This window comes from Lathamus discolor, chromosome 6, assembly GCF_037157495.1.
Source record: "Lathamus discolor isolate bLatDis1 chromosome 6, bLatDis1.hap1, whole genome shotgun sequence".
Taxonomy (NCBI): Eukaryota; Metazoa; Chordata; class Aves; order Psittaciformes; family Psittacidae; genus Lathamus; species Lathamus discolor.
In genome coordinates, this window is record NC_088889.1 from 3,308,615 (window position 1) to 3,328,930 (window position 20,316).

At 53.7% G+C, this 20,316-nt stretch overlaps 1 protein-coding gene across 2 annotated transcripts in view; it reads right to left on the bottom strand.

The window, feature by feature from the left end:
- The window catches only part of MYRF (myelin regulatory factor), a 60,372-nt gene that overhangs the window by 31,639 nt on the left and 8,417 nt on the right, over positions 1 to 20,316 (bottom strand). The window contains exons 2-4 of one of the 2 annotated variants that reach the window (XM_065683714.1): positions 5,800 to 5,887; positions 4,638 to 4,964; positions 1,191 to 1,252 (exon numbers count right to left, since the gene is read on the bottom strand). In XM_065683714.1, coding sequence (XP_065539786.1) covers positions 1,191 to 1,252; positions 4,638 to 4,964; positions 5,800 to 5,887 — 477 coding nt within the window. Of the gene's footprint in view, positions 1 to 790; positions 1,018 to 1,190; positions 1,253 to 4,637; positions 4,965 to 5,799; positions 5,888 to 20,316 lie in introns of those variants that run through there. The other variant, XM_065683715.1, reaches the window with a different exon arrangement.

The following is a 20,316-nucleotide window of genomic DNA, read 5'->3' on the forward strand; positions in this document are numbered from 1 at the left end:
AACACTGCAAGAAATGCATCTTTACAGCATCTTAAGTGAACGTTCTGACCCTGAGCATAGTCAGGAGAGTAAATTGGTGGCCCAGGTACAAGCTGCAGCTCCCAAAGGACAACCCATGCATGAGTGTCCGAGAACACGCATATCCTCACAGCAGACACTGCATCTTCACAGTGTCCATCTCCACACCACCGCAGCACATCGTCATTTCACATCAGCATTTCCACAGGCTCCCAACCAAGACAGGGATGCATTTACCAAATGCAGGACCCATGCTCTGTGCTTCCCAGCTCCAGGGAGAAAGCAGGTCTGGGAAACCAGCCCTTCCCTCCTGAGGAAGAAGCTGCTTTGTGGGTGCTCTCCGGAGCCTCCTCTCCTCCCCATCAGAGCCGCTCTCCCTGTGGAGAGCAACCCGGCCTCTTTGTTATATTTAAGGAAGGGCCAGGAGGAATTCCAGGGATTTTTTTTAGCAAGATAAACAGAACTCTTGACCTCTTCCATCAAAAACCAGGAGAGCAGGCGCTGTTCCTGCTGGGGAACGGGGAAGAGGGTGCTGCTGCCGAGGGGGAAGGGAGACCAAAGCAACCTTCCTTCCATCACAGAGTACTGAAGGTCACCACAGGAACCAAACAGCACTCGGTGGCTTCCCCAAGGAGAGCCTGGCAATGACCCTGCCTCTGACACCAGCTCCCTGTGCCCTTTGCATTGGGAGCAGAAGACATATTCCCCCCGCCCCGGCCCCGGATCAAGCTGGTCCCATTGGAGGGGAGGGAAAGGCTGCAAAGGAACTTACTGCTCAACGGCGGGTTCATTCCTGCCTCCTGGAGCCAGGCTCCATGTCAGGGACGCGCTCACATTCCTTCCCTTTGGCTCACCCGAGGTGCAGGGATAAGGTAGGACAAGGAGGTCTGTGGGCTCCACATCCCACCCTGCCCAGGACCAAGCTGTTCCCACCTTGCCTCCTGCTCTCCCGTTCCTTCCCTTGTTCCCTGGCAAAGCCCAGGAGCAGAACAATAGGGAAAGTGGAGGGATATTTACTAACTGATAATCTCCCCACGTACTGCAGCCGCCTGTTTTCTCCCGTCTGATAAAGGTTGCAGAGCCAACCACTTTCCCAGAACAAAGAGGGGGAGGATGTTGGGATTGGGGTTTGGATTTCCCCCCTCCCTTTACTCTCTCTTTGAAGCACTTACCATTCACCTGCTGAGGGGAGTAAGCTTCTGATCCAGAATCCGGGGGAGAGTCAGGCAAAGTGCTGCAGAGCAATGGGGAAAGAGAAGGGAAAGTCATTTGAAAGCAGCTTCCAGCACAACTGAGAGGGCCACTTCTACCAAAGCACCCTCCAGGCTCCGGGTGGAATTCCCAGCAGATTCCCATCACCCCAAGTGTGTCCCGGTGGCAGTCGCTGCCACCCCACAGTGACTCCCTGGCCCTCAGGAGCAGGGATAGACACATTGACCTGCCAATGAGACCTCCAGTAGAAGAAGCCAAACAGGAATCTATCCATTCCCAAGAGAAAGATGGGGGGGGGTGGGGGGGAAGGGGGCTGGGGGAGGAGCTGGGAGCTGGGATCTGATGCTGGGAAACCCATGGGATGGATTCTGCCTTGTGACCTGTACGAACCTGAGCACCACCACAGCTGCTGGCTTAACACTCCGGCTCTACTGCATTATCACCAGGAGCAGGATTGGGCTCTGATGCCCCAGTCCTCCTCCAGCACAAACCCATGGCTAGGGGGTTGAGGACCAGCCCCATTGTACAGAATCATAGAACAGGTTGGAAGGGACCTTCAGAGCTCATCTAGTCCAATCCCCCTGCAACAAGCAGGGACATCTTGAACTACATCAGGTTGCCCAGAAGCACATCCAGCCTGGCCTTGGATATCTCCAGGGATGGAGCATCCACCACTTCCCAAGGCAACCTGTTTGTGATGGCAGCACCGATGCACTGCAGGGAGCTGGTTAGCTCCTGCATCCTTCCTTATTCCACCTCAAGCCAGCACAGATTCCACGTACCTGGGCTCTTCAGCCACTTCCAAAGCAATTTTTCCTTGGAAATTCATTTGAATCAATGTCTCTTTTCCCTTTTCGCAACTCCTCCTCAACACACATCCACTGCAGCAGAAGCTTGGGCCTCACTCATCTTCAGGCCAGGGTAACATTTCCACCTCCCTGTCTCAGACGCTGCTTCTTCTCTAGCAACAGTTTGGAGATGAAGTGGATGGAAAGAGCTGAGGTCCTACTCCCAGCTAGACCAAGCCATGGTCATTGAAGCCGAACTGCAGCAGAGATGGGCAGGGAGATGGTGGCTCTGGTGGAGCCGTGATCCATGCTTTAGAGGAAGGACCTTAGCATTCACCATATGGTGGAGATCTCTGTCAGGGAACTCTCTTCTCAGCCCATTCACACCCTCTCCATCACCTCAGCAAAGCCCCAGCAGATTCCAGCAGCCCAGAACCTCAAGCCAAAGCTGCTCCATCTAAAACAAACACTGTTTTCCTCCCCATCTCCTGACTCTTCCTCATCACAACTGGATTTTCAATGGGGATCCTTTTACTGTCTTAAACATCATCTTTGTGGCTGCAGAATAACCCCAGACAAACCAGTGCTTTTTGGATGGAAGCTGGCCAAAAGCAAGGAGGTGCTTGGGGCTATGGGGAAGGAATGGGCAGAGCATCACACACACCTCAAACTCTGCTCCCACCAGGACCTTCCTGCACCAGAGGAGCCCAAGACACAGTAAATAGGCTCACGGTAAGTGATAGTTGGGGTTGGCCTCCAACCCCAGTAGTAGTTGGAGAGGGATGAGGCAGGGTAACCCCAAAAAACCCTCACCATAGTACCCTCATCCTCCACCTTCACTTACAGCACCTTCCCACCACTCCCCTCTTACACTTGGTCTGGAGCATCTATCTCCAGCCTTATCTCCAGGCTCCTTGCTGTGCTGGCCATGACTTCGGACTGTATTTCCTATGGATTTATCAGGATTTGTGCCCTGCAAAGCCAAGTTCTAGCCAATAACAAAAGGGTTTGGGACAATTCAGGGAGTTCTGGGGGCTGGAAAAGGTCTTGCAGAAGAAAGGTGGACACTGCAGGGTTCACACACGGAGGTAGTGTGGATGTGCTCAGTCCAAGGGAAGGGTTTGCTGGTATCCAACATGTGAGACATCATTCCTCCAGGAAAAGACTAATGTAACAGGGAAGAGTCATTCTGAGATGCTGAAGAAATGTTGCCATTAGAGCTGATCCAGTTCATCTACATCCAAACCAAGGTTTCCACCTCTAATAGCAAGCTATGGTCTCCACATAGTGAAGAATGCCAGATACACGCAGAAGAAAGAGACATGACATGGGCATGGTTTACCCTGAGCTGCCGCTGGGAACACAGCAAGGGAGAATTCCCCAGTTTGGGAATAAAATAAGAGCAGGTTTTGTTGAGCTTGTCTCTTTCTGGAAGATCCATCCGTGTTCATCCAAGGGGCCAAAGTCATCCCAACGGAGCTGCTGAATCCTTGGTGCGCCGGATGGAGGCTTCCAAACCTGGGAATCACCACGTTGTACTTGCTGGGAACACTAGAGGGCACAAGGCAGAGCGAGAAGAGCCAGGCAGGGGCTTGCAGGGATGAGCAGTCCTTGGTCCTTACATCCACCATCTCCACTGGAGAAGGCACAGAGATGGGCTGTGCGGAGAGCACATCGGGGCCACCCATCACCCGTGCTACAGAGGCAGCTTGGACCATGGCACAGCTCCTCATGGTATGACCAAGGCCTCCTGCTGATGAACATGCTGATGAACACTTGGATTTTCATCTGTCCAGCTTCAACCAGCTTCACACCCCTTTGCTGGAAGAGAACAGCATGGACCACGGGTCCCTTTATGTTTCCAAGCTTTATGCATGCCAGCTCCTATCCCAGACGCCACTGCAGGACCGTACCCTTTCACCACGCCATGCCTGCCTGACCTGTCTCTACTGACATGGTCTCCGTCTGGCCCCTTTGGCCACTCCAGATGATGCTGGGCCACGATGCCGGGCTTTCCCAGCCTCCCAGGGTCATTCCCTTCCTGCCTGTTCCACGCAAGGCCATTCCAGAGAGCAGGAAGCACATGTTTTCTCCCAGACTGATTGTCCAGCAATGCTAAATCCCAGTCATCCTCTTCCCCTCCACCAGGTCTGCGTTCAGAACTCATTGCAAAGGAGTACAAATCCAGCTCAGATGCCACCTTTTTCTTCTCTTGAGTGGAGTATCGACAATATCAGGCCATGAGAGGCACATCTCTCTTCCCATTTCAGTTCACATCTTCCCTATGGATGGTCATGACAACATCCTGGAGACTGAATTTTGTCTTGTCCCATGTCTCTTCCTTCTTAAAACCCCCACAACATTAAAACATTCTCCTATCACATGCTTGTAGATGTGCAGCACTGACATCACCACTGATGCTCTCTAACTCAATGCGTACAGACAAGATCCACCAAACAACCTTTCAGGACCTACCCTTGCCCTAAAACATCAACCTGTGAAGCCAGGACTGATGCTGTAGCAATGGGACCAACCACCACCAACCCTCCAGGCCCCACCAGCCTGGAGTAGCACTTGTCCCACCAATTGCCCTTGTTCTACCACCCCAACCCCACTTACCCAGGTGCGTAGGAAGCCTTGGGCTCTGATTTGATTGGAGGGACCACGTTGTTTAGGCAGTGGCCACCAAGGTAACCCTTGGGTACCACCATGCCATTGTTGTTATTGCAGTTGAGGTGAGCACCGTAGCCCGGTCCACAAGGGTTGGCCAGAAGAGGACCATGCCGCATTGGGATCTGGCTGCCCGGGGGTGGAAGGTGGAGGGAACCACTGGAAGTGGGGTTGGTCACATTGGCGATGGAGCTGGGAAGAGGCGCGTTGATGGTGGTTGAGCTGGAGGGCTGGGGGTGTGCATAGCTGGCTGAAGCAGGGATGTCAGGGAAGCAGCTGAGGGAGAGAAGGGGACAACCTCAGGAGGGGGACAGGTAGATGGCACTTGCTGCTCAGCCCACCCCTGCCCAGCCGTGCAGCAATGGGGATGGAGCTTCTCATGGTGCTGCGGGACACCTAAAAGCAGGCAGCGCTGTGGTGGCACCAGCAGGAGCGTACAGGGAGGCAGGTCAGTCACCTGGATTAGGGGGACTGATGCTACCCAGGGAGGTGTTAAAGGCCAGAGACAGTGGGAGACAGCAGGACCTGCTCACCGTGCTGCAGCTTACCCAGGGAAGGTGCTTTGTCACATGAGCCCCAAAGATCCTGCTCCCCCCTCTGCAGCCCAGGTCTCCTTGGTGGCCATCCAGATGCGTTCCCATCTTTTTGCCAATCATAGAATGGTTTGGGTTGGAAGGGACCTTAAAGCTCATCCAGTTCCAACCCCCTGCCACAGGCAGGGACACCTTCCACTAGAGCAGCTTGCTCCAAGCCCCATCCAACCTGGCCCTGATGTTGGCACGCATCCCTGCTCCACAGTCATGGAGCTCCACACTTCCCACTGAGCTCCTAGTTCTTGCTTTCCCATTGCTCAGACTAAGGAAAAGCCTTTTGTGATGCCCTCAAGGAAGGGAAGGAGAAGGAGCAGAAGAGACTGAGGACATTCAAAGGCAAGAAGCCAGGAAGAGACAAGAGGAAGTGGAAATAAGAGCAAAGAACAATAAAGGAGGATTCCAGGAGGGACAGAGCTGCTCAGTGATTCCTTGAATTGCAGGGCTGGACATTGCCCAACATCTCACACAGAAAACAACAGAGAACAGAGTTCCTGCTCTGGAACAAGTGAAGAACTTACATATCTGGTGAGTCCTCCTTGCTGATGTACTCTTCCAGGATGCTGGTGTCGATGTTCGATGGTTCCAGAGCTCCATTAATGTCGTGGCCTGCGAAGGGAGAGGAGGTGGAAGCATGAGCCATGAGAAGGACACAGAAGATCCTTGCTTCAGAAACAGCACCAGACCTTTGCAGAGTCAAGAAACTCATGTGAGAACATCAGTTGGAGGGCTGTCATCTGTCCTTACCCATCTGCATCCCAGTGTCAAACCAGACAGGGAATGGAGTGCTTGGGACAAGCCAAGGTGGTGACACTACCTGGGATGCTGGTCACAAGTGGGGCTTTTCTACAGCCATTTGCAAGCATTGCTCTGGCTGAGGGACACACAGGCTTCCCAGGACCAGGCTCAGGACAAGGGGGAGAAGGGAGATCTTGGGGTCAGGGCTCAGCTATGCAAGACACATGGCTCCACAGAGCACGAGAGCCAGGTCTTGCCCAACCACCACAACAGCTTTGTCAGCGAAGCCGCAAGACCCGCTGGCCTCACTGGGATTGATGGAAGGGTTCCCTGTAGCAGGCCACGAGAGAGCACAATCCCTGCAGAGGCTCTGGGGGTGCAGGGAAAGCTGGTTTCCATCCCTTTGGACCTTTGGGCTGGAATTTCTCCGCCGCTGCTGCCATAGCAGCTCTGGATGAGGTCCCGACTCCACAGGACCCTTCCTTTCCATCCTCTCCTCTCCTCCATGGGCAAGCAATGGCCTTCCCTCTCCTTTCTCCTGCAGGATTCCTCCTCCCTCCCCTGTTCTGGGCAAGCTGGGCTGGGGTTTGTTGACAGAAAGTGCTTTCTTTATCTGTGGCTCTCAAGTGGGAGGCTGCAGCCCTCTGGGGCCAGTGCCAAAACCACTGCCAAGAGAGTGGAAGAGAAGGTCCAGCTCCCCCCACCGCAGATAACAGAGACGGCCCCTTCCTCAAAGACCCCACAGCACCACGTTAAAGCACATCCCTTGAACAGGAGAAGACCCTGACCCCCACCTCCCCCCCATGGACCATGCATTGGGAAAGGTCAGGCGCTGAACCACAAAGCCCCGGCTGGGGGGTTTCATCCCAGTCCTGGCCAATGGCAGCTTTCCCCTCTGCAAATCCCTTTCATACCAAGACAAGCAAATGGGCAGAAATAAATCCAGCTAGGAATTCTGCCAACGGACAGGGTGTGTGTGTGGATGGAGGGATCTCTGCCTTAGAAACCCTGGCTAGAGGGGGGAAAACCTGGGTAGCTGTTTGCTTGTGAGGCACCTAACCCTTTGTGCACCACATGCCTCCACAGCAGAGCCCAGGGACATGGAGAAGGTGGGAATGCTCTCCAATGTAAGCTCTTGCTATGGAAGGATGTATAGTGGAAGGTGTCCCTGCCCACGGCACGGGGTTAGAACTGGATGATTGTAAGGTCCTTTCCAAACCAAACCATTCTATGACCCAGAGCAGGGATATGTGATGCTGCTGCTAGGGTAGCACTGTGGTGAGAAGAGGACAAGGGAGGCAAAGCCTATGAGGTCCCAAGCTGTGCCAGCACCACAGGCCAGCACAGGGGTACTCCTTTGTGACAGCCACATCCTCTCCTGAAGTTGCAGTGATGTGGTAGCAACTATTCCTGTTGTCCTGCTCCATAGAGTCATGGAATGGTTTGTGATGGAAGGGACCTTAAAGCTCATCCAACTCCAACCCCTTACATCCAATCGGGATCCCCCCTGTTCCAGTTTGAACCCATCACCCCTTGTCCTATCACCCCAGTCCCTGATGGGGAATCCCTCCCCAGCATCCTTGTAGCCCCCAAAAGCTATACAAAAACTTGTCTTCCACGTTCCAGGGTTGGGACCCAGGTTCAGAGAAGCAAAAGGCAGCACTTTACCAATTCTCCTGCCTTTCCACAAGCTACTGAACCTGTGCAAGAAAAGCCGGACCTCAGTTTCCTTCACACCTTCAAACTCCAGGAGCTCCTCAATGGTAGAAGAGGAGCCCAGGACCTATCCTGAAAGGAGACAGACAGTGCTGTGTTGGGCTCTCCTATTTCTTTGCTACCTTGTCTTAGAAGTCACCTTCAGGAGCCCTCAGGTGAGACCCAGACGAAGGGTGAGATAAGCACCATGACGTGAGCGGCGGGTCAGTTGTGCTGCTGCAGAGCTGAGATGTGATAACAACCATGGTGGGGTCCGGCTGCACATACGGGATAGGATAGGGGTTTCCCATTAGAAAGAACGGACATTCCATGTGCCAGATGGGGTGAAAGAGGGGTGTGAGGGCAGTGGGACCTGCTGCATGAGGAATGTCCCACCACCCATAGCTCCCATGCAAGCCGGGCTCTTACCTAAAGCCAGCTTTAGGTGATTAATTACAGGCTAATACTTCTCCATAGAGTCACGAGCTCCCAATGGCAGGAACGACACTCCCTCCCCCTCCAAAGCAGGGATTAGGAGGGAGCAGGAAGCCACCCTGGGGAGTTCAACACCCACAGTCAGACCCCACATCTCACCCCAGCGAGAGATGGAGGAGCCCAGTGCTGCCGGTCTTAGTCCTCTTACTGTGGGAAGAACAGCAGCGACCCACACACAGCATCTCATTTCCAGCCTTACCTATGCACCAGTGCCTGCTCCAAAGAGGACACAAAGACAATTGTCACCCCCAACCTCTTTGCTGTCCCTAAAGCTCAGCAGGAGGCATTCTGCCTTCCATCCCACAGCAGCAAGCTGCGAGAGATGCTGTGGGTACCCATAGAGCTGCCCAAATGTTCTTGTGCACAATGAACATTCCAAGGCAGGGACCGAGTAATCCAGCCCCTTCTCACACACTGACATCCCAGTACTGACATGGACCCTTCCAGGTGAACCTTCTACTTCCCAGCTCCGTCAGCCAATGCTGCTGCAAAGCATCTCCCAAACCTCCCATGTCCCTATGCCCCGTCCTCCTCTTGGCCACCTCGCTCTGCCTGCTCCACTTTCCAACCCCTCCATTGCAAAAGGATGGAGGGGATCCACAAACAGCCTGAAGAACACGCTCTTAACTCCACCGCAGCCTCCTGGCGAGCAGAGGCCCCCGTACGTGTGAGAATGTCAGGAATCCCAATGTTTGGACTGGTTTTCTCTGCCTTCCCCAAAGCTCCAAACACATCCAAACAGAGGTGCTTCCCCCTGGCTCCTCCCTGCTCTGCTGGCAGCCGGTGACATCCTCTTGGCTCCCTGTTTTCAGGTGCTTCAGCGCATCCTGCATCCCATCAGAGATGGGCTCTGGAAGAGTTAATGGTGTCTGGCCCCCGCGAGTTGTCATATTTACAGGTCTGAGAGATTAAACCCAGAATGTACGTCGAGTGATAGGCTGAGAAGTTTATGGTATTTCTATTTATAACAGGCCCTCCCCCCTCTATTCCTGCTCTGTTGCTTGTCTTCTAATCATTCCTAATCCTGCCTGGGTCACCTGGGGGTGGGAGGAAGGGAGAGGGCTAAGGAACTTCATCCTGGGATCTGCTAACACGAACCAGATGTGGGAACCTGGAGATGACAATGAGGGCAACTGGGGAGCATCAGCAAAGGGTGGGGGAACACCAGTGATGAGGTGGAAGAGAAGAGGATGTGTCAAGCCTGGAGCCTCCCCATAGCACTGAAGCCATATAAGAGAAGGGGTGGGGGGGGGTTACTTCTGGGTTTCAGGTACCTATTGAGGGTATTAAAGCATCATTCTCTGACCTGAGTGCTTGAAAGACAGCAAGAAGAGGACATCTCCATTGCCAGCAATGCCCAAAGTGCAGCAGAGCCAGGAGAGGGAGTAACCTGCAGGTGAGAGCAGCACCAGAGCTTTGCTTTGAAGTCCTTGACCTCCAGACGGGACAGGTCCATTATCTGCTGCAGGCAAACCTTCACCTGAAACCTGGTGCAAAGGGCAGGGAGCTCATTCATGTCTACAGCAGGATCAGAGGCATCAGTCACAGCAGAGAGGAGGGTTGTGGATGCGGTGCTGGTGGTACAGAGGGTGGCTGGAGCATGATGGAGAGCCTGTAGCTTTGGGAATGGTTCATGGAATGGTTTGTGTTGGAAGGGACCTGAAAGCTCCTCCAGCTCCAACCCCTCCCATGGGCAGGGACCCCTTCCACTGGAGCAGCTTGCTCCAAGCCCCTGTGTCCAACCTGGCCTTGAATACTGCCAGGGATGGGGCAGCCACAGCTTCCAGCAAAGCACATCTCTAAGCCCAAGGACCTCCCTACACAAAGCACATTAAGGCAGGATGCTCATGGGGAAACTGAGGCACAGAGCACCCTGGTGACAAAATCATCACTGTACAGGGAGGCAATAACAAAATACCCAGTGGATGTACAGTGGAGCAGGACCTGGCTGCTGTTTCCACATGGGAAGATGCGGCATTCCCTCTCCTGATGGCTCTCCAGCACTCCAGAGCGGGTGCTGGTCCCACAGCGAGGGGCAGAGCCCTGACACACAGGCCTGAGCACGTTCCTGTGGCCGTGAGTGAGGAGTTGTGCAACCATGGGGCTGGGCTGCCGCATCGGCACATTCCCGGGGCCTCCTGCTGCTCAGCACCCCCCTTTTCCTTCCTTCCCTGTTTATCCTTTGGTCCTGGCAGATTGGCTGCTGGCCTGGCCGCGAGCAGGAGGAATCTGTGCTGGGGCTGGTTAACCAAACACTGCCTAAGCTCAGGGTGCTGCAGGGCCAACGCTTGGCTTCAGACCTCCTTCCCCGTCAGCAGGACCCCATCTGCATGCAGGGTGATGCTTGAACATCCAGTGCGACATCCCTGCTCTGCTTAGGTGGGGATTGCATCCTTCCATTCCCATGCATGGAGTGGGATACAGTGAGGAATCCCAGCAATACCCTGCCTGGAGACCTGGGCTACACATGTGCCACCAGCAGCTGGGATACGCTGCTTGCGTAAGGGACAGTGGGATGATGTCCCCATCCCTCCATGCACCCAACCCTGGGCTGTCCAGAGGGTACGGAGGGATGGAAAGATTCCCTCTGGATGCAGCCCCTGCCTCCCCCTGGCTACCAGCCCAGCATTCCTCCTTAATTAATGCTCTTTATTACCTGACCGTAACAATAACCAGTCGCTTCCAGCAAAGGGGCTGCTGTAACCAGAGTGGGACATCACCCACTGCCCCAGCTCCCCCTGAGCGCTCTCAGGACCACCCCAGAGTGAAACCCTGATTGTCCAAGGCACCCAAAGGGGCCCCCAGGCCCCCTCTCTGAACCACAGCATGGTTCCTCCATGGGGTGAGAAAGGGCTCACTCCGTCTATCATCTTCCTTCATCCTCTTCAGGATAGCCTGCTGGTGGGGAAACTTCTGCATAGGGTCAATACATGCAACTTCAAGGACCTTGGCTTGATCTGATGCTGACGGAGCTATGCTGAGCTACACCAGCCGGTTACTCACTGCTAACTCCTATCCCTGAGTAGCTTCAGTTACGTTAGCACAACCTGCTCCCACTCACACACAAACACAGCACGTTTCCCATCACAAAAGGTAGGTCTGCCCCAGTCGATGCCGAGCTACAGCCCCCACCCTGTGTCCCACCCCTGTCCCATCACCAAGGACATCTCTGCCACTCCAAAGCAATGGAACAGCTTGTGCATCCTTCATTCCTGCTGGAGCAGAAACCCAAGGACCAAAGTCACACCAGAAACACAGCCAAGGTTGAGCCCTTGGCATCCATGGGACAAGATCCTGGGAGAACACCACACAGGGCTAAGGAAATTCATGAGGACCTGAGTTAAAACCATTCCAGGGTCTCCAGGGCCAGGAAAACCCTGGAACAACAACCTGGCTGAGCAGTGAGTGGCAAAACAGAGTCATGAACCACACCAGAACCAGGTACAACCAAACCATCCCCACCCCGCAGCCCAGTGCCCACACCGGGTACCACCATCCACAGCAGCATCTCCCTATCTCCTGCAAGGCTCCTTCCTGCTCTCATACAGGCCCACAACTCCTCAGCTTATGTGCACAGGAGAATATATGTAACCAAATGCCTTTGGATAACCTGGGAAGTGTCTTTAACCATGTAACACATCCTGGCTCCAGCCCACAGCCACCCTCACCACTGTACCTGTGTGCAGTGTTGCTGTCCTTCACATACTAGCAGCAGGGGATATGAATCAATATATATACCCTTTTTAGGTGTAAATATGGAGAAATAATGCCCTCTCTCTCCATCTCCCAGACCTCAGGGAGGATAAGGTGTGTGATGGAGACATCCCAAGACAGAAGAGGCATGAGGAGCAACAGGAAATCATCCCACTGTGCCACAGTGGGGCATGGACATAACCCCCAGGGAGCCCTGCAGGAGAAGGCAGGCAGCTCCATGCAGAAGAGGTGAGTGAGCATCATTCTCCCTCCCAAACCTTCCTGAGCTCTTCTTACTCCCTTCTCCTTCCTGTCCTCTCCTTCCTCCCTTCTCCTTCCTGTCCTATCCACCAGCCACCTCCCAGCATCTTCTCCCCTGTCCCATCTCTCCATCTCCCCTCATCCCTTCCCTCCCTGAGCCGTTATCCCTCCAGACCCTCCTGTGCCCCTTCTCCATCCAGCTCTCCACCCTTGTCCTGCCCTTTCCTCCGCCCTTGCCAGCTGTGAACCTTGGCATGGATAGAGCCATTGTCCTCGGGGCACTGGGGCCGAGGAGGAGGAGGGGAAGGTGTGAGAGGGGACACAGTGGAGCGTTTGTGCCTGTCCCCACAGCCGTCAATGCCCTGCTTGTCCATTCATGCACTAGGATGGCAGGAACAGCAGCACCCACACAAGCCTCGCCATTTGGCGGGGTCCAAGGTGCCTGCCCAGGGGGGCACATTGCCCTGTTTGTTTGGAGACCCACAGAGGCAGAAGACAACGCCTTTATCTGCCTCTCTGGAGGGTGCTGGAGGGGATAACGGCACCAGAGAAGGTCACTTCAGCTAGCATCTCCCATGCTGGAGGTATCACCAGCTCTGTGACCCTCGCACCTCCATTCCCCAGTGCGGGAGGAAGACTGAATCATGGAACGGTTTGTGTTGGAAGGAAGCTTAAAGCTCCTCCAGCTCCAACTCCTGCCACTGGCAGGGACCCCTTCCACTGGAGCAGCTTGCTCCAAGCCCCTGTGTCCAGCCTGGCCTTGAGCACTGCCAGGGATGAGGCAGCCACAGCTTCTCTGGGCACCTTGTGCCAGCGCCTCAGCACCCTCACAGGGAAGAGCTTCTGCCTTATCTCCAACCTGAACTTCCCTGTTTCAGTTTGAACCCATCACCCCTTGTCCTGTCACTCCTGTCCCCGATGAAGAGTCCCTCTCCAGCACCCTTGTAGCCCCCTTGAGATACAGGGATGCTGCTATGAAGAAAGGGGAAAGGCTTTTCAGCACAGCCTCACCTGATCACAGCACATCAGCCACCCCATTTCACCGGGCTTTAGTGGGCTGCACTTAAAGGACTAGACAGTAAATAAGGAGACCTAATCCTGCTCTTGTGTACTCCTCTCTGCAGGCCACTAACTGGACCTAGACTGAAGGTTTTGGGGGACAGCAGCCACCCTTTCTATTGGGGAACAATGAAGACTCAGAGAGGCACAGGGATGTGACAAGGCTCAAGGTAGATGCCTGACCAGTGGCACTGCTGTTCTGCTCCTGCCAAGGAAAGAGCCCAGGGACACAGTCCCCAAACACTGACCTCGCTGCGGGGCCACTGACACCATTGGATTGTGCTCCTGGAATGGCTCTTGGGATATCTGGGGATCCAGGAGCCGCTCCAGAGACCACTTTCATCCCGGTTCTGAAGACGTGGCCTCAATACACACATAGAGGGGAATCGGGACTCGGAGCTGAGCTGCCCCTCCTGGAACTCCTCAGCACAAAACAATCCTTAGGCAGGAAGATTGATAATCAAACAGCACCAGAACACAAGCCCAAGCAGCCAAGCATCGCCTGGAACACCACGTCCAGGTCGGGTGCTCCATTCCTCCCTTCTAACTGGGAGGTAACAGAGTCCCTCCTGTCCAGCCTGGATGGCCTCCAGAGGAGACTGAGTGGAAGAAAGCAGAGGGATTTATCGAGATGGGGCCTGTGCCAGCACTTGGGCAGGGCCAGCCCCACGTTTGTGCAACCAAAACTGAGCTTTTACAAGCAGAAGGGTCAGGTCACGGGGCTTTTCCTTCTCACACAGCTGGGATGTGCATCCGCACAGCGCTCACTCTCAGTGCTGCACTGCAATAGAGCTTGCTCCAGAATTAGCTCCTTAGAAGATCATAAAGGGAACCAAAAGCTCCTTACATCATTGGGTTTCCTCTACCATCGCTGCAGTAAGTCCTCACCTACCTCTAATGGCACAAACCTCCCAAGACCCAGGGCCACTTCCAAGGATCTAAGAGCAGAACACAACCAAGAAGTGGTCCAGCCAGGGACACGGGTACAGGGCAGTCACAGGATGGTTTGGGTTGGAAGGGACCTTAAAGCTCATCCAGCCCCAACCCCAACACTTTCCACTGGAGCAGCTTGCTCCAAGCCCCTGTGTCCAACCTGGCCTTGAGCACTGCCAGGGATGGGGCAGCCACAGCTTCTCTGGGCACCCTGTGCCAGCGCCTCAGCACCCTCCCAGGGAAGAGCTTCTGCCTAAGAGCTCAGCTCAGTCTCCCCTCTGGCAGGTTCAAGCCATTCCCCTTGGCCTGTCCCTACAGGCCCTTGTCCCAAGCCCCTCTCCAGGTTTCCTGCAGCCCCTTTAGGCACTGGAGCTGCTCTCAGGTCTCCCCTTCAGGAGCCTTCTCTTGTCCAGGCTGCCCCAGCCCAGCTCTCTCAGCCTGGCTCCAGAGCAGAGCTGCTCCAGCCCTTGCAGCAGCTCTGTGGCCTCCTCTGGCTCCCTCCAGCAGCTCCAGGTCCCTCTTGTGTTGTTGGCCCAGAGCTGGACCCTGGTCTCCATCTTAAGTCAACACCAACAATCGCATCACCAAATAACACCAACCACCGAATTTTACCCAGGGCGTCCCCCACCAAACCATCCTTTGGACAGATGCAATTGGGATTAGGCTTCAGCCTGACTCCTGGGGAAGGGACGCACTAATCCATTCCCACCCTTTAGAGTTCCTCACCTTGCTCTGCACCATGTATCTCCATACCCTTCACAACCAGACTATAGAGCCCTCTGCTGCAAATAAGCTCCTTTTCAACAAGGTGTTTATGGACCTGCTCCATCACCTTCATGCTCTGCTTTTCCCAAGCTAAGCAAAGCTTCTCCAGCCCCCACAAGTACTGATGCCATTAAAATAAGCATTAAAATAAATTATCCCACGGGATTACTGCCATCCTGGCTATTCCCATCCAGGTTTCAGACTGAAACTGAGCTTTGTTTCATAATGACAACCCAGCTGTTTGCATTGTCTAAGTGTGAGCCGCCTCCTGCCCTGGAACATAGCTCCTGCACCAGGGATTTAGCAAACACTCACCAGACAATACAAATCAGATACCAACCGTGCTGCTTGGATCCCATCCACGCCGTGAGCTCTCTGTGTGTTCTGGGTCTCACTTCAAAGCAGTGAGCACAAACCAAGGGGGAAGGAGCTTGGCACGATGCTCGAGGATGGTGGTGGGGAGGGAAGCACACGGAGGAGAGGATGAGGAGGTCACAGGGTGGTGGGAGGCACTGGCTGCACACATTCCTGCAGGGAGAGCAGCTCCTCCTGATGAGCAGAATGAGGTGTCTCCACGTGTATCACAACCAGAGGCAAATGGGACTCAAATAAGGGTGAGATGGGTCCAAAGGGAGATGAAGCTCATGGCAGCACTGCCTGAGCTGTGGGTGCAGAAGCACAAGGGATGCAGGAGGATGGTAACACCTTTATAAAAGACTGTGAAGAGAAAGCTCTTTAAGGGGAGACCTTAGAGCAGCTCCAGTGCCTAAAGGGGCTGCAGGAAACCTGGAGAGGGGCTTGGGACAAGGGCCTGTAGGGACAGGCCAAGGGGAATGACTTGAACCTGCCTGAGGGGAGACTGAGATGAGCTCTTAGGCAGAAGCTCTGCCCTGGGAGGGTGCTGAGGCGCTGGCACAGGGTGCCCAGAGAAGCTGTGGCTGCCCCATCCCTGGCAGTGCTCAAGGCCAGGTTGGACACAGGGGCTTGGAGCAAGCTGCTCCAGTGGAAGGGGTCCCTGCCTGTGGCAGGGGTTGGGACTGGGTGAGCTTTGAGGTCCCTTCCAACCCAAACCAGGCTGGGATTCTACGACTGAGCTCAAAAGAGATGCAGGAGGGTCAAGACCGAGAGCCCTCTCCTGGTCCCTGGCTGGGCAGAGCTCTGGTACCCATCCCTCCTGCACTCCCTTCATCACAGAGGACCACAGGCTGCAGCTGCTGCTGCTTCCCAACACTTCTCACCCAGCTTCTTCCACCAGCTCACACGCTGCTGCTGCTATTGTAAAGCACCTGCTGGGAGAGCAGCGTGTATGTCCTGGGGGAACAGCCCTGTCCTGCTGCCAGCCAGCACTGTGACAAAGAGCCGAGTGATGAGGGAAGAGTGGAAATCACCCCAATTGCATGAGTCATTAGATCAATAGATTAAAAGACCTCTTAGAGCCTTCTGTCCAGGCCAGCATAAGGTCATTCATTCCCAGCTCACTCCTTGGGGCTCTGCCTTGTGTCTGGACTTCCAGCACTTCCCTTTGGGAGATGATGCTGCAGCCCCACACTCCTCCGAGCCCAACGTGAATGCTGCCTTTCTTGTCTCCACTTACCACCAGTCCCTATGTGCTAAAGAGCAAACATTTCACAGCTGGGCCATTCACCATCTTCTAACCACAGGCAAACTCCTCCAGCCCTGGCTACCATCAGCCTGGCATTAACTGTCTCCTGTGACTGCTCTGGACGTAGCAATCCTTATACTCTTCCTTCCCATTGCTACCCCAGCATCCATCACAGCCGGGAGGATGTCTCTCTCCCTTTGGATATCTATGTATCTTCTTGCATCACTTTTCATCCTCTCAGTGCTTGGAGCATATTTAGGTTGATAAATCCACTCATTGAGGTGCCTCTGTCACAACTCACCCTGAGGTCTCTGCAGCACTGGTTGGTGTCAATTCAGACACCAACCAGGCAGCCCAAGTCCTGCAGCATTTACAGCCTTGAAGTCCTTCAATGCCAAATGCCATCCTGATTAGAAACCTCCCCTGCAGGGAGAACATGCGAGAGATCAAACACAGCGTCACCAATGGAGCTGACATACAGATGTCAATATAGAGACATCAAAGAGGGGTTACACAGGGACTGGTACCTGGAGTAAAGCCATGCAGGGGTTTTTATTCCTCTTCTCCACTGCTTGTCTGGAAGAGGGCATGGAAATACTGGAAAGACCATGGAAAAGGTCAAAATAACACTGCTTGGGGGGCACAAGAAGCTCTACAGAAGTCCCTGTCTGGCCTGTTTGTTACCCGGAGGCTGAGCAGGGTTTGAATCCTCATGTATATGAACTCACATTGGAATAAGCAGCCTGCTGAGAGGCAGTTTCAGCCTTGTGAAGGGGATATGGCAGCTGGAGTAGAAGATTCAACAGCACCAGCATGAGATAAGACATTGCTCCCATCAGGGAGCAACAGCTTTCCCATGGAGATGAACCATGCAGGTCATGGAGGTCCATCTGCTTCTTGTGTTTGCAAAGCACAGCTCCAGCAGGCCCATGGCCCTCCTGTCTGACAGCAATAAGTATGAATATTAATATTCATATTAATGAATATTAATTATTCAGCTCTATTAATTATTCTCTATTAATTATTATAGTCTGGTCACCAGCTTTTGGAAGCTATATAAAGATAGAACTCTCAGAGATGCTGCAAGAGCAGTTCCACCTCTTGGGTATCTTGAGGGCTCCTCTTAGCTGTAGAGCCCACTGTGCTCTGAGACAACACTGAGGCAGCAAACAGGCTCTCAACAGATACAAGAAGCTCAGGGAGATAAACCAATCGTTCTCGGCACAGAAAACCACAACCACAGTCCCACCATGCTTCAGGTTCCCCACATCACCAGTTATGGGCAGAGGTTTCAGAGGTAATTTAGGGATTAAAAGCTGGTTCGGGATTTTCAATAGCTCAGGAACACTTCGGACAATATATTCCTATTTCCTTGTCCCCACCAATCCTCCCAAGAGGGTTCTATTGGCAAAATTCATCCATAGCACATGTTACTGCAGCTCCATGAGTCATGAGCTGACCATAGACAGGGAGCAAGAAAGCCCTGACCAAGTCCCACTCCCACCAGACCAGCACAGCACATTGGGTTCATCCCTTGTCCCAAGTCTTCCAGCCAGTCCCCGGCTCTGAAGGGAGCTTCCCTGGACACACAAGTGATAAACCATTACTTAACCTCAGCAGAGAAGTGCTAACATCTGTTCCGGAGATAATCACCCTCCAAAGGCTGTAGGACAATGCCTCGCTACCTATGAGCAACAGTGGGAGCTATGAATGAAAGGTCACCAGAAAGGCTGTGGTGGTGACTCGGACCAGTTTTGGTTGGGAAAGCTGAGCCAAGAAGACGCACAAGAGCTGCAGCCACCCAAAGCTCCCCCCAGACAGCACAGTTCATATGCTGAGGGTGCTGAGGCGCTGGCACAGGGTGCCCAGGGAAGCTGTGGCTGCCCCATCCCTGGCAGTGCTCAAGGCCAGGTTGGACACAGGGGCTTGGAGCAAGCTGCTCCAGTGGAAGGGGTCCCTGCCCGTGGCAGGGGTTGGAGCTGGAGGAGCTTTAAGCTCCCGTCTAACCCAACCCATTCCATGATTCATTCATCGCTCAGTGAACTTTCTGAAGCTCTTCCACCCAAGCTGCATCTACAAATGGCAAAGAGGCTGCAACTGCCATCCTGCCAAAGCTGACCATCCTCCCATCCTCACATCCCGGGGCATTCTCCATGGGGCTGGAGCTGACCTCCTGGCAGGACAGCACTGCTGTCCAAGGTACCACCACACCACTGCATCCATCACCTCTTCCCATCAGCGCACACCTCACCAACACACATCCAATGGAATTGCTGAGCAGTCTCTTTCCCAGAGGGAAACTCCACACTTACTGAATGACCACAGCAGCCTCTATCAGTTAGTTGTCCAGTGTCTGCTCCTACAGCTCCAATCCCTGGGACATCTCTGCCAATGTGGGACAAAAGAAGTTCCCAACATTACTGGCCTCTTGTTTCCATGTAGTTGCTTGTGCAAGGATACAAGGAAGGAAAAGATGGATCTTGGCCTTCAGGAAAGAGCACACAGATCTGCTGCAAGAGACTGGTGGACCTCAGCTCTGCCTCTGCCAGGACCTTTTTCTTTATAGAGACCTGCATTGAGCCCAGCCAGTGAGTCAGCCCCATGACCTGTGCACTGCACTCCAGCTGGAAACCCACACTGTTCTATTTCATAGAATCCCAGACTGGTTTGAGCTGGAAGGGACCTTAAATCTCATCCAGTTCCAACCCCTCCCATGGGCAGGGACACCTTCCACTGGAGCAGCTTGCTCCAAGCTCCATCAATTTGCTTCTTTGGAAGTAAATGAATCGCTGACAATTCCTGATGCTCTGTACCAAGCCTCTTTGACTTCTCCAGTCCCTAGGAGAAGTCCTCAACCCTTAAGGGCTCTCAGGGCTAATCCAAAGGCAAAGACTGACCCGTTTCTCACAGTTCAGGACCTATTCATCCCTATCGGAGCCCCAGACCAGAGCTATGGGGTCTGGGTTGATTAGTTGGTTGGGTTTTGTGTTGGTTTGGTTTGGGCTTTTTAGAGATGAAACACAAACCTACAACATGATGAGAAGCCCCACAGTTGTTCCTGCAAGCACGGATGTTAACCTCAATCTCAGAGACAGATTCTCTGTGGCAGTAAAAATCTCACCAACCATACTGTTCTTCCGTACTTTCAGGCTGAGGTTGCATTGCTCAAAGCTGTTCTATGGCTCAGGTTAGAAGATCCAATAGTTCCTTCTAACCTGAAACTCAGTTCAGCATCCTTACTGCCACTCCCTGGGCCTTATGAGCAAGCAAGGGAAGAGGTGCAGGCAGGGGTGAGAACAGACCGGAGAGGTCACTTTGTCCCAGCTGGTCCTCAGCTGCCTCTGTAAGGTTCATCCCTCCACTCTTCCACCCTTCACCTGAACCATAAAGACTTCAGGGCAAGACCTCTACCAGTCCAAGATCAGTCCAAAGAGGTTTGGACCTCCTACTTGCTGCGATGCAACCAGTGATGAGGATGAGCACCTTAACTATGTGTTAACTATGTGAGACTGCCCAACCACCCACTGGGACAAAGCTTCTGGGTTTATTGAGTGCTCTCCAGTTTGGGAAACACCAAAAAAGGTTTAACATGGTTCTCCTGTACCAACAAAGGCCTAAAGCCAACAACCACCACCCTGAGCCATTCAAACACCAGGCTGAGCTAAGAAGAAACGGCTTGGGTTTAGTTCTGCCTAACCAGAGACCTCCGTAAGGCTCCTTCAGGCAGTGCCTATCCCCAGGGAGGAAAACACATTTCAAGCATGGAACGAGGACACATCACACCAACTTTCTGCAT